The 15,171-nt window shown below is 41.3% G+C and overlaps 1 protein-coding gene across 8 annotated transcripts in view; it reads left to right on the top strand.

The window, feature by feature from the left end:
* The window catches only part of NAV2 (neuron navigator 2), a 535,652-nt gene extending 529,460 nt beyond the window's left edge, over positions 1-6,192 (top strand). For all 8 annotated transcript variants that reach the window (XM_081891071.1, XM_081891073.1, XM_081891066.1 and 5 more), the window contains one exon: positions 170-6,192. In XM_081891071.1, the coding sequence (XP_081747197.1) occupies positions 170-295 (126 nt within the window). In that variant the 3' untranslated portion in view covers positions 296-6,192. The remainder of the gene's footprint in view (positions 1-169) is intronic.
* Positions 6,193-15,171: the final 8,979 nt, after the last annotated feature.

Consider the following 15,171-nt stretch of genomic DNA (forward strand, 5'->3'; position numbering starts at 1 on the left):
TGCCCAGTCTACCCTGCTTGTGTAGGTGCTAGATTTCTTGTGGCATTGAATGCTAATTGAGGGTCTTATGCAGCAAGCAGAGCAAGTGCTTAAACAGGCCAATAAATAAATGTGGAAATGGAGCCAACATTCAAGTAACACCGCTTGTCCTCTTGTGATATTTCCTCAGATGAACATGCTGATGAGATTGCAGGAGGCAGCTAACTATTCAAGCCCACAGAGTTACGACAGTGACTCCAACAGCAATAGCCATCATGACGACATCCTCGATTCATCTCTGGAATCAACATTATGATGCGAAAATAGCAGAAGTGGGTTATTTCCCATGGTCCATCTCCTGCCTTGCTTAGAAGACATAATCACCAAACCATGAAGATTACTGGTCTTTAGTCCAGCTGGACATCTCAGTATTAGAGCTGCAAGAACAATAGAGACACTATTCCGCCCCTTCTGTTTCTCCCCCAACCACCCCCTTTTCAGTCTCAAATATGGGTGCAGGCAACCCAGTTGATGTTTTTGAATTGTGTTTTTATTTTCCTTAATAATTAGAACTGCACTACTTGGTTTTTGTTTTGTTTTTTGACATTGCTGTGAGCTCACATGCCTAAGACACTGAATACATGTTTTTCCCCCATACCAACAATTACATTAGTCATAGTAATTTGTGGTGGGCGTGGGGGAAGAAGGAACAAAAAATGTTCACCTACAAAGCTATGAAGCAAAAGAGCTTTGTGCCATGTACTGTCCAGAAAGGGAGAAAAGGGAATGGATCTTGCCTATGCTGCTTCTGACCAAACTCATTCAGAATTTGCTGAACTTAAACATCATCTTTCAGTCTAACCTCATCTACAGATAGTTCTGGTGCTATAAAATATTTGCTTGCCTTGATAATGTTCCACAAAAGGCAAAGAGCTGAGAAACAGGGAAAACACGTACACACACACATGTACACACACACACACACACACACACACACACACACAAACTTATGGGTGTTCTCTAGTTAGAGATCTGGCTTTTTATGTTTATGTATTTAGTTTTCTTTATATAGGTGCAGATGTAAGGCTTAATCCACCCCAAACACAGATGTTGCACATCATTTGCTACTTTTCAATGGAGCCACGAACTTTTGAGCCACAGCAGCATGTTGTGGACTATGACCATTTTTGCCAGGATTCAAAGTAATGCATAGGAAAACAAACATACCCACAGCCTGTGTTTTACTTCCACTTTTTGCTTTAGCAGTTGTCACCGCTGAAAAGGCAAGTGGCTTTTAAAACTAGATTGCAGCTTGCTCTTCAGGAATAGGATCTGCATCAGGGAAGACTGGAAGCAAAACTCCAGTGTGGATTTCATAACCCATGGATGCACATCTGTTCTTTGCATAGCTGCCCATACCGGAAGGGTGAAAACACGCTTAATGAACACTTCCGGTTTTAGTTACACTGTTACTTAACCCGAACATTTACCAGAAGTTTGAGGCAGCAATTGTTTAGCCTTCACACTGCCCAGTACAATTTTTTAACACTTCATCCTCATGCCTCAAAATAAACTATTTTTGAAATGCCCTCATTTTCAAAAGCCACTTGTCATGAGGAATGAGAATTCACTGTTTTTCAGTACAAAAACACTAAAGCCTATTTGGACTCCTGGAACTTGTTAAATCATTTTTATTAAGCCAGGTCTTGCGTAAAGGAGAACTGTGTCTTTAAATATTTTATTTGTTTCTTTGAAGGGTTCATGTTTTTGAACCTATCTGGTTCTTAGATTCTCCTTTTCCTCCTTGCCCAAACGCACAGAGTAAAGATTCATGTTTTTAATTTTTATTTTTTTTAAAAAAATATCTTGGTGCTTCTGCTGGGGAACAAGAACACCTCACAAAGAATTGCACTCTGGTTTGTGTTTTTCTGTTTGAAATATACAACTAGTCAGCTGTCTCAGGCTGTAGCACAGCTAGAGCCACAGTCAAAACACACACACACAGACACGCCTTTTCAGCTATCTTTGGGTGCTGATTTTTTTTAAAGAGATGCCTTACCTACTTTCTACTAATTGTGTTTGAATTCCATTAGTGCTGCATATGATGGGGTTTTTTTATTTAAACAAAACAGGGCTATAGGAGTCATCTCTTGGAGTACAATTATGTGAGTTGCTGTGAATACTGTTTGTAATAAGATAATTGAGATTTCTTCTGGGTTTTTTTTTTAAAAATGTGACAATAACTAAAAGAGTGGGGAAAAATAAGAGGGAGAGGGCTTTTCAGAATGTCCATATCAACTTACAGCTAACAGTTTATTGGACAAATGTTTATCTAATGGAGGCAGAAACAAATATTCTAGGATGCTGTACAGCATCACTGCTAGAATCTTTTGTTTTAGAACATGCAGGTTAGATGTTTGTCACCATTTTGAAAAGAAAGTGTTAAATCTTTGTAGGGTTAATATGATGCAACAGACTCAAGCCCTCTTCAGACATTATAAATGTCAAAGCGTATAGGACAGTCCTCAGCAACCTTGTGCCCTCCAGAAGTTTTAGAGGGCACCAGGTTGACAAAGGGCACCGTAAGAGCTCTCGCCCCACTTCCAATCACGTTGTGTTGAGCAGCAAGGTATATAGGGGGCTTGTAAATGGGTACCCCTGAGCATATTTACAAGCCTCTCTGCAATCAGGAACCCCAGTTGTGCAGAGGTTTGTCAGCATGTTCATGGGAGCAAACTTACAATCCTACTTCAATCCTTACCATTCAACACAGCAAAGTCGGGGGGAGGGGGGAGCAGGACTGCTACACGGTGTTCACTTCCTCCCAGACATCCAGAACCTGGTGGTGCAGCAATGAAACCGCTCACACATTTGCAAAGCTAAGCAGGATCTTCTATGATTTCAAATTGGATGGAAGACCATGTGTTGAGATTCCTGCAATGAAGAGGGTCAGACTAGATGACATTCAGAGTCCCTTCCATCTCTACAATTCTATGATTCTAATTGCCACCTGTGATTCTAACTTTGTAATGCCTGAAGAGGACTATGGTTATGCTACCATGCCTCATGAAAGAGTAAGGGTTTTTTATTATACCTCATAACTTTCTGCTTTTGGTGACGTGTGAATTTAATCTGTTGTGTTTTGGAGTTTTTTGTGAACTTGCTCCCATTATGTTTTTCTAGAACTAATGGCCTGTTGAACTGTTGAACCAGAATTGCTTGAGTGTTTCATCATAACAAAATAGAAGGAGGGTACTTAGCTGACCTTCTTAATTCTCACCTGGTTGCTGATAATGGGCCACAGTGATCCACAGCCCTAAGCAGATCCATTTAACATGCTGGAGAGAGCTAGTTTTTTAGCTCCCTGCTTCTTAGGATCTCTTGCGGGACAGATTTGAAAGGTTCTCCCAGGTCAAAAATTCCCTTCATATGGAAATCATCATCCTAGAAAATGATTCTTTCTTTGCCTTCTCCCTGAAGTGCTATCTTTACACTTGCAGGGTTTTTTAAAAAACAAACAAGCCAAGAACCAGCATTAAAACAGGAGATCCATGTACATTTTGAATGGTATAGTCCCAGGAAATTTGTACTGCATGCCTTTTATAAATGTTTGAATAGATTCATCATACCCAACATTGAACACAGTCTGGACTTCTTTCAGCATAGCACTTTCCTTCATAGGAATATGTGGTGTTCTCCGTTGAAATAATTTTGAAGGGAAAATAAGTTTAGAGGAAGACCACTTGCATTGGGAAAGACCCATCTGTGTCCCATTGGAGATTGGTTTCTACATTGCATGTTTTTAAGCAGTTTCTGTTTCGCACCCCATGGATGTTGTAGTTGGCGACCCATACTTCTGGAGTCTTGCAGAGTTCCTAAAGTCATACCCTGATGATTCAGTAGCAACCACACGCTCTACCTGGAACCCAGAGCTTGCCTAGAAGGAGGTGCACGTCATACGGGCAATATATTTTGTTGTATATGTGAGGCTTTCCCCCAAGTCCGGGATTTACAAACTAGGGGAAGATTCACCTAAGTTGCTGTGTACAATGAATGAAGTCTGCTCATGCAATGGGACCTTCTTCCCTCTGCATCCCATAAATCTGTTATGGAGGGTTGAGGGAGACCATAGAACAGGTTTGGGGGGTACAGGGGAGAGAAGAAGCAAACTTATTGTGCAAGCAGACCTTGTTCGCTGTGTGTGTACCCCAGTTATCGCAGTGTTGAAGTCCACCCCAAGTGATGATATAATGCAGGTTGGAGTCAGGCATTGTACCTGTATGGCAAGATCTGCATGGAACTGTGTAGCATGAGTGATTCCCAGCTGCCATGCCTTTAACATGCAACATTAAAATGTCTTGCTGAAAGCATCATTGCCACATAGTTAATAGTGCTAAGAAAAGTATGCCCTGGAAGGGTTCCCATCATCTCCTGCCTTTTCTCTGCTAAAAACAGAGGGATCCTGTTTAAAGTAAACCAACCAATGAGGGGGTTTTTCCCCAGCCAGTGGGGACTTTTTTCCTAAGGGAACTGTGGAATCGGGTTCTTGATGTGTGTATGCATAGGCTCATAAGAAACATTCAAGGATTCTGCTCACCCTACCCAATATAGTAAACAATGTTTATTATAGTTGTGCCCCAGTGGCTAAATTATACAATTTGATTCTCAACCACCACCACCACCACCCCTTGTATCTGTTTGGAATTGACAATTAGAGTTTGCTATTTGTCATTTCCAGTCAAGTCTCCTCCTCTGCAAAGTGGTTTCTGTGAAGGTACATTAACAACTTTACCCTGTTGCGCAAGTCCAGAAACTTCCTTATAAAAGTGCCGCAAATTTATCCTGATTCAGTGATTCCATGCATGCTTCTGCTGTCTGGTCCATTTCAAAGCAAAGAGCAACTCTTCATATGTAGAAAGCAAAAACCACGTATGGAGATGATCTCTCCAGTGAAATGTGTGGAGAAATTTTATTTAGCCGAAGGCTTTGTTGTCCAGCCAGACTGAATTGGGAGCACTGAGATTTCACAAACATCAAGACATACAAGAATTATTTACAGGAATGATATGGCTGGGGAAAGCAGTATGTGGGATCTTGACTGACATCAGATATATAGCCTATTTGACTCCCTTTACAAAATCTCTATGCTGGGTATTCAGGTTTTTCCCCTCTCCTGCATATCCTATTGCCATGAACAGGAAATGAATTCTATCTTTTTATTACCATAGTTTGTGTCACTTAAAAATAATTTACATTGAGCAACTTCATCCTTTGGGATGATGAGACAACTTCAGTATCCTTTCTGAAACTTCGGGATTCAGGGTTACCTGTTGTGCACATTTCTTACCTAGCTCTTCTTTGCAACATTGATAAATAAAAATTCCTTCCCTTTTTAGAATGATGAAATACTTCATCTGAGTTGCTTCCAGTTTTGCCTTCCCTCAACCCGCCCCACAAATTGGAATTACTTCTTGGTTTTTAGTGCAAGACTCTATGCAACAGTCGTGTTTTGTTATAAATTGGAAGTATGCAAAATATTTCTTTCCTTCATAACTGTCAAGAATTGTACAAGTCATATATTGGATTTCTTTCTTTTTTTTTAGGGTGATGGTGCAGAAACAGGGAGGGGTTGGTTAGTTCCTCCTCCTTTTTGGTATATTTTGGAGAGACAAATAAACCCCTTACAATATTGCATTGGTGATGCTGACATTTTTTATATTCTGTGTCTTGAAACTTGTCTAAATGTGACAATTCTCTTTTAAGGAAAAGGAGAGAGCGAGGGGGGGGGAAACACATGGAAAAAAATTGTGGAGATTAAATGGAAGGTTGCTGTTTTGATCTAGTTGTTTCCAGTGGAACCATTTATGAGAAAAGTTCTCTTTTAAGATGTACATTTTTTTTCATTGTAACATAGAACTGTAAATATTTGATTACAAGTGCTGCATTTTGATGAATTTTTTCTAGCCATTTTTAAAGAGAAAAACTAGGAATTGAGTATTTTGTGTACAGTATGATGTTTACCTCCGCCCTACCATCCCTATTTAATTTTCTGTTACCATTTAGGATTGGAATCTGCCGTTGGTCTGTTTTGGACCATTCCTCCCTCTGGCCTGCCCTTCTCACCCCTGTCCTGTGTCATGGAGAATAAAGCTAATGATTGTACCAGTCTTAAATTATTCATGATTCAATAAATTTGATGATTATTTATTCAGATTGGTTGGTCTTACTGCCGTTTTTACTGCTGTAAGGGTCGGAGCAAAATTCCGCATAGTTCATATGCCATATAAACTATAATGCACTGAAAAGGATAAACCAAGAACTCTGGCCACAAGTTTCAATGTAAGGATTAACTACTACTCAAGAGTTGAAAAGAAAAAAACGTATATATTCTGCAAAGAATGACAGTTTAAAGCTAATAGTAAATTTAATGTAGTTTCAAATGTGCAATAATATAGTATAAAGGTACATAAAATACCAGTACACAACAATAGTTTTATACAAGTCTCAATGGTAGTCAAAAAGAGTCCATATTATATAAACTCAGAATACCCCGGATACTCCTTTTTGGCTCTTTATTCTTTATTCTGAGTTTATATAATATGGACTCTTTTTGACTACCATTGAGACTTGTATAAAACTATTGTTGTGTACTGGTATTTTATGTACCTTTATACTATATTATTGCACATTTGAAACTACATTATTTCGGCACTTAAACGTTATATCTAAATTTATTATTATCTTAAAACTATTGTACTCACACGTTGCGTTTAAATTTACTATTAGCTTTAAACTGTCATTCTTTGCAGAATATATACGTTTTTTTCTTTTCAACTCTTGAGTAGTAGTTAATCCTTACATTGAAACTTGTGGCCAGAGTTCTTGGTTTATCCTTTTCAGTGCATTTTCCACAAGAACTCCAATTTCTTTATATAAACTATAATAGCAGCAGTAGTTGGGTGATGTGCCGCATTCACCAGTCCAATTATCTGTGTGTTTTGGATTCAGATCCTTTCATCTTCTTTATTATTAAAGTCACGTTGCCGTACTCTCAGCAACAACAATCTGCACATGCTGCCGAAGAGAATGTTCAAGGCTCATTTCAAGTCCACAGAACTTTAAGAACAGATACTTGATGAATCAGAGTGTTTTAACTGTGCAGACAGTCACAAGACAAGGGATGCACACCCTAAACGAAGTTTTCATTGTCCTCTCAGGTGGACAATGCATGGGGCTCCCAGTTGCCCACATGGGATCTGCAAGTATACAAACATTACCAGTGTTCCTGTAAGCTTTTAAAAAAGTGCTAAGTGAAAAGGGGAGTGTGTAATGCATGGGATGAAGAAAGTGGGTCGTGAGAAGTTTCTCCCTCATAAGAACTGGAACCCTGTGTAATCCAATAAAGCTGAATGGTGTTTTTTTTAAAAAAAAATGGTAAAGGATCCCTGGATGGTTAAGTCCAGTTAAAGGTCACTATGGGGTTGCGGCGCTCACCTTGCTTTTGGTGTTTGTCCACAGACAGCTTTCCGGGTCATGTGGCCAGCATGACTAAACCACTACTGGCGCAACAGAACACTGTGATGGAAGCCAGAGTGCACAGAAATGCCATTTACCTTCCCACTGCAGTGGTACCTATTTATCAACTTGCACTGGTGTGCTTTCAAACTGCTAGGTTGGCAGGAGCTGGGACTGAGCAACGTGAGCTCATCCCATCATGGGGATTCGAACTGTCGACCTTCCAATCGTCAAGCCCAAGAGGCCCAGTGGTTTAGACCACAGTGCTACCCTAGTTGAATGGTGGGAAACAGTGGATACAAAGAAAAAAGGAAGTACTGCTTCACACATAGAGCAAGTTCCAAATTTGCTGCCAAAAGAGTCAAATTCATGGAGAAACATGTTTACTAGTCATGGTGTCTACATTACCTCTAGTATCAGGCAGTACTACCAGTTACTGGAAAACACTGTGCTATTGCTGTCATGCTCTGCTTGTGGGCTTCCCATAGGCATCTGGTTGACCACTCTGCAGATGCTGGACTAGATGAGTCTTATATCTGAACCAGCAAGATTCTTATGTTGTTAAGGCAGCCTCTTTGAGTTCAATGGGACTTTTCTTCCTGGAAACTGGGTAAATGATTGCACCCTAAATGATCAAACATGTTTTTCTGTCATAACTGTCCTCGAGAAACAACTAGTGGAGAAAGATGAGGTTGTTGTCGTTTAGTCGTGTCCGACTCTTCGTGACTCCATGGACCAGAGCATGCCAGGCACTTCTGTCTTCCACTGCCTCCTGCAGTTTGGTCAAACTCATGTTTGTATCTTCGAGAACACTGTCCAACCATCTCGTCCTCTGTTGTCCCCTTCTCCTTGTGCCCTCAATCTTTCCCAACATCAGGGTCTTTTCCAGGGAGTCTTCTCTTCTCATGAGGTGGCCAAAGTATTGGCACCTCAGCTTCAGGATCTGTCCTTCCAGTGAGCACTCACGGCTGATTTCCTTCAGAATGGATAGGTTTGATCTTCTTGGAGTCCATGGGACTTTCAAGAGCCTCCTCCAGCACCATAATTCAAAAGCATCAATTCTTCGGCGAGCAGTATATTACTATGTAAAAATAAATTATTTCCTTAAGAATGGATAGGTTTGATCTTCTTGCAGTCCATGGGACTCTCAAGAGTCTCCTCCAGCACCATAATTCAAAAGCATCAATTCTTTGGCAATCAGCCTTCTTTATGGTCCAACTCTCACTTCCATACATCACTGGAAGGTGAGGTAGAGGCGTTCAAATGTTCGTAGTTAGCATTTTATCGGCAAACCTAGAAATAGCATAGAATCCAGTCATTTACAATGTGAATGAGACGTGTGATCCAGAAAATAAGCTGCCTTAAATCTCATTGGTGTAAGATATAGTGATTTAAGCATTAATGAATAGGATTATCAAATTGCTTAGCCTTGTCTGGTTTGATGCTGTCAGAGCTGCCTCCAGGTCCCAGCTCACAGAGGACCAACGCTAGCCGGTAGTAATGTACAAAAGTCTTTATTGAGGTTCAGTTTCCATTTACAAGCCGCAGCGTGCAGCCCTACGTCTAGACGCTAGATCGGCGAAGCCCCGTCTGAGTCTCCACCCCCTGTACACCAGTTTAAGACCCTAGCCTTACTCCACCTTTTCCGTTGCTCCTTTCTCCTCTGGGTCCTTCTGCCCCCCGGTGTCTCCTCCTTCCTGGACTCTTCTGACGCTGACCCCCCTGACTCCTGCCCCTCCTTTCGGCGGGCTTTAGGACCTGGCTCCCTACCCGGGCTACCCACTGTGCCGCTTGCCTGTACATTTGAACTTGGCACGTGCGCCCAGCTTCCAACTTTCCTCTCGACCGTTTCCTCGCTCTCCGATGGAGGCGTGGTCAATCCTGACTCATCTCCTCCCGCTGGCGGTGAGCAGCCTGATCCCGATGCCTGGGACTCCTCCTCCCTACTGCTCTTTGGTGGGGAAGCTGGTCCCGATTTCCAGCTGCTGCTCTCTGAGTCCCCTCTGGTCCCTTCTCCCTGGGGTGTCCCCCTTGCTCTGACCATGGGAGCCCCTTTCTGTGAGTCTTCCAATTCGCTGGACAGACTCAGAGACCTCGGACCACTGTCATCGCTTACATTCCCTTCGGATTCCTCCCCTTCGCTCTCCATTTCCTCCCTTTCCTGTGCCTCTGCTCCTGAGCCCCTGACAGATGCCAAAATTATTTAGTATTGTTATGTACACCGTCCCTGTCTCTGAGTGGTGAGAGAATCCAGGGGTTCCAGTGTTTCCCCAGGGTTTGGAGCCTTTGGAATGAAGGTTAGTAAGACTGGGAATTCTATAGGCTATATGGTTTATTCAGTGGCGTAGCGTGGGTTGTCAGCACCCGGGGCAAGGCAAGTAATTTGCACCCCCTAACCTGTGGATTTGCACCCCCTAACCCCCAGATGTTGTGCCCGGTGCGGCCGGGCCCCCCTGCACCCCCCACGCTACGCCACTGGGTTTATTTACACATATATACAAGCTGCACATATGATAAAGGGATTCACAGCATTAACATCCCCAACGATCTTTCTTCTCCATTAATCACAGCTTTGGATCCAGCACAGAGCAAACATGTCCCTGTGTCTTTCAGTCTGCTTCCAGCTCAACTTAGCCACTCTGGCTATGCTTTTCCTACCTGACAGCTAGTTTGGGGTGGTGATAAAGCCTATCCATTTGTTCCATGGCACAGAGCAACATCTCCGGTTCTGCTAATTGTTGTGACTTTACTAGCTAGCCTAAATCATTACCTCAACAAAGGAGCTGGTTTATTGCAGGACAGCAGCCAGACTGACACCCTCCAAAACACACACATTAGGATATGAAGATCTCTCAGGAAAGTTTTTGTAATTATCTCAACCTGACCACGAGATGGCAGCAAACTCAAGCTAACTGAAATTGGGCTTTGCTTGGTTGCTTAAGTGACCAAATCTTCATATAAACTCAAGCTCGCTCTTGCTCCCTCCCTCCCTCCTTTCTCCCAGTGCAGGTCCCTGTGTGGCTCACAACAAGAATGGAAACAAACACAACTAAAAATACACAAGCAGTGTAAAAAAAAAGTAACTCTATTTAAAACTGCATTGAAAACACGAAAGCATTTAGAAGTGCACAAAAAAAGGAAAATGTACACTCCCAGCACTTGCAATTAAAAGTTTCAAAATAAGAGATTTGGGGGGGGGCGCGCAATTTGTATACTTTTAGAACATGGGAAGATGCCTTACACAGGCTGACCATAATTTATTTTTACATAGTAATATACTGCTCGCCGAAGAATTGATGCTTTTGAATTATGGTGCTGGAGGAGACTCTTGAAAGTCCCATGGACTGCAAGAAGCTCAAACCTATCCATTCTTAAGGAAATAGCCCTGAGTGCTCACTGGAAGGACAGATTGTGAAGCTGAGGCTCTAATACTTTGGCCACCTCATGAGAAGAGAAGACTCCCTGGAAAAGACCCTGATGTTGGGAAAGATTGAGGGTACAAGGAGAAGCCGACGACAGAGGATGAGATGGTTGGACAGTGTTCTCGAAGATACAAACATGAGTTTGACCAAACTGTGGGAGGCAGTGAAAGACAGGAGTGTTGGGAAAGATGGAGGGCACAAGGAGAAGGGGAGAACAGAGGACAAGATGGTTGGACAGTGTTCTTGAAGCTACCAGGATGAGTTTGACCAAACTGCGGGAGGCAGTAGAAGACAGGAGTGCCTGGTGTGCTCTGGTCCATGGGGTCACGAAGAGTCAGACACGACTAAACGACAACAAATATACTGCTTAATACTTAAGGCAGTCTCTCTAAGTAATTTACAAAATAACAAGTACATCATAACAATTAAACTGAGAAACTACAATAAAACTACAGTATGGGCCCCTCTGAGATGAAGGGAAGAATAATAATAACAATAATAAATGCAATGCTCTACTAAAACGCTGCTCAAGATTGCTTTGGCTACACCTCTACTGCATGGCTGGAATGAGTTCAAGAAATCACTGAGGCCCTGCCTGCACTACACATTTAAAGCAATATTTAAAGCACTTTAAACAGCCATGGCTTCACCCCCAAAATTATGGGACGGTGTTGAGGGACCACCACTCCCTATTCCCCTCACAGAGCTACAGCTCCCAGGGAACCATTGATTCATAATTAAACATATATAGGGTGAGATTTAACTAATGAGCCCCACCCAGCAGAAGCTTATGCAAGTCTTCTGCTAGCACAATGGGGCTTTCATCCCCTCTCCTCTAGCCCACTGTGTACCCCCCTCCCCAAATTGGCTCTGAGTTAGTGGGGGAAACCCCCAGAACAGCACACAAGCAGAAATGCTTGTGCTAGGAGAGAAATCTGCTTAGTGCTTTGTTGAGTTTGTTGAACCTGCTAAAGTGCAATGTCTGGGGGCTTTGCCCTGCCAGACTTAAGGTTGTATTATGAAGCCGCAGCCTTCTGCTGGCTAAAAGACTGGCTACTTCTCGAAGACACTGACGTGTTGGATCTGGAAGGTTATAACAATGCTTTTGGTTGGCATGCATACTTATGGTATGATAAGGTTAAGATCAATAAGGCCTTTAAGAACCATATTGTCAGAAAAGCAGTGTTCAATGTCTGGACAAAATATAAAGACTTACTGGAAAATAAAACTCCAAGGTGGCTCTCACCTTTGGAAGCTAAGGCCCGAAAAAGACCCAATATGGAAGCCTATTGGCCAAAATATTGGGAACTGCTAGAAAAAGACGGAGATAATTGGAAATTGCAGAGTATGGAGAAAATGAAGGATAAAGTGCGAGACTGGTTACACTACGCTCAGATTAAAGAAATTTTTAAAAGTGATAAAAAGTTAGGGTTCCAGGTGGAGAAATCGAAGTTGGAAACAGAATTGTTAGAACCTAAGACTAAGGTACTTTCAAGAATGTATAACTTGCTGTTGAAATGGAATACACAAGACGAAATGGTTAAGTCGGCTATGATAAAATGGGCACAGGATATTGGGCATAACATTATGTTTGAAGACTGGGAAAGGTTGTGGACCACTGGGTTGAACTTTACTGCATGTAATGCTTTGAAAGAAAATGTAATGAAAATGATATACAGATGGTACATGACTCCAGTTAAACTTGCCAAGATATACCATTTGTCTGATAATAAATGTTGGAAATGTAAAGAAAATGAAGGAACATTCTTTCACCTCTGGTGGACCTGCCCTAAAGTGAAGGCCTTCTGGGAAATGATATATAATGAGTTGAAAAAGGTATTTAAGTATACCTTCACCAAGAAACCAGAGGCCTTTCTTCTGGGCATTGTCGACCAGAAGGTGCTAAAGAAGGATAGAACATTTTTCATGTATGCAACAACAGCAGCAAGGATACTACTCGCTAAGAACTGGAAAACTCAAGATCTACCCACACTGGAAAAATGGCAGATGCAACTGATGGACTATATGCAACTGGCGGAGATGACTGGCAGAATCCGAGACCTGGGAGAAGAAAGGATCGAAGAAGATTGGAAGAAATTCAAGATTTATCTACAGAAACATTGTGATTTAGTGGAATGTTAAGAAGGATGCTTGGTTATAAATAATTGGCCATCACTAAATTGGAACAGAATTTGATGATAAGAGAGATTAAGAGAAACAAAATTTGTAGGAGAATTATTTTATTGTATTTAAATAAGTGGTTATAAAATTGAAAATAAGATGATAATTTGCTTGACAAAAACTTATTAATGATGTAAGTGGGAGCGGGGGATGTGAGGAAGTCTAAAGATGTTATGAAATTTTGCAAAAACAAAGTAACGCTGTTTATTATTTTTGTATTTCTTTTATTAAAAACTCCAATAAATATTTATAAAAAAATAAAAATAAAGTGCAATGTCTGATTTCCCCCCCTTGATGACACATCCTGTTTGATGGTTGTATGGAACATAGTGGCAGGAGTGAAGTAGATAGCATTTGCAACATCATTACCATACTGCAAACTACATAGTTTATCATCTCAGTCCTTTAATATTTTTGTGGAGAAGCATTCATGTCATTTGGTGGTTGTTAGCTCCCCCACACATCTTTCTTTCTTTCTTTCTTTCTTTCTTTCTTTCTTTCTTTCTTTCTTTCTTTCTTTCTTTCTTTCTTTCTTTCTTTCTTTCTTTCTTTCTTTCTCTTTCTTTCTTTCTTTCTTTCTTTCTTTCTTTCTTTCTTTCTTTCTTTCTTTCTTCCTTCCTTCCTTCCTTCCTTCCTTCCTTCCTTCCTTCCTTCCTTCCTTCCTTCCTTCCTTCCTTCCTTCCTTCCTTCCTTCCTTCCTTGATGGCACTAAATAGCAACTCTGTTCCCACTTCTTACTACCCTGCTTTTCATCAGTCTCTTATCAGCTTCTTGGCACTTTCTCACTCACAGATTGAGTGACAGTAGCAATGAAGACTGAAATGTAGGACCTTATTTTTAGCTGCACGTAATTGTTCTCTCTGATTTATATGCATTATAAAATGAAATTTATTTATTTACAGATGAGAAGTGTGTGTTATGGCACAATTATACATTTTTAATTGTGCTTATTTTATGTACTCTTTTCTGATTCATTCGCTTTTCAGACCAAATTCATAATTTATCTAGGGACCATTTCCCCTCACAGTGGTTGTTAATTCAGTATTACAACACAGTTGGGTAGCAAGGGCTTGTCTGAAGATTTGTTTCTTGCATTGCTTTTTCCATCACAGGATGAATGATAACTAATGTGAGAACTGGTTATGAGTCACACCTGACATTTACCTGCACTTCTGCTGACACACTCTCTCTCACACACACTAAATTTACACTAGTGCAAGCTATAATGAGACAAATGGGCAGAGAGGAAAAACCCTCCTGAATTTCGTTTTGTTTTTAATACACCTTGGAATTTTATGTTTTATATTTGTCATGTGGATATTTAATTGCTTCCTTTGTTTGCAAGTAATACTGTAGATCTCACACGTTCCTCCTGAAGATATCTGAAGATTGCAGGCTGCAAGAGCAATCTGCATCTGAATTTGTAACCCTGCATGCAGGATCTTTTTTTTTTTTTTTTTGTATGGAGCATCATCCCTGGTGGAAATAGTGAGCCGGGAGATTAGCAGGATCAGTGCAGGTGAGGCATTTCAAACAAGGGATTGTTGTTAAAACTACGAACAACCTTTAAAGCTGATGCAGCTCCCAAGTCAGTGGGAAGCAGCTGTCAGCAAGCCCTGTTAACTTGTGACCCTTCCACTCCAAATTCTTCTTGCTGGCACAGACTCCCCCATAGGAAAGGAAGAACTATTTTCAGTGGTGCTATCAGGGCAAGACTTTGAAACAGACACCCAGGGCCCCAAATGGAGTAAGGCTTGGAGGGGAGGGAGGGTTTTTTTTGGTGGGGGGGGGGGAATCAAGTGATATATAAATGTCCTGAATAAATAAATGTTGAAGTAAGTGAAGTAATATACATGACCATCCAAAGCAGGGGGAGTGCCTTTCAAGACCATAAAGTCCAGAGTCTAAAATTCCCTACCAGCACTGCTGATCATTGAACATCTTTATCTGCTGTGGAAGGACATTTGTCCAGGTGTGCAAAATGCAGCTGCATCCTAGGAATTGCTACAGCCAAGTGGAACATGCATGTACACCCCTCTTCTTCTGGGACATAATAATTGCTCATCTTCATTTT

Source organism: Podarcis melisellensis, assembly GCF_964234715.1.
Source record: "Podarcis melisellensis genome assembly, chromosome: 1".
Taxonomy (NCBI): domain Eukaryota; kingdom Metazoa; phylum Chordata; class Lepidosauria; order Squamata; family Lacertidae; genus Podarcis; species Podarcis melisellensis.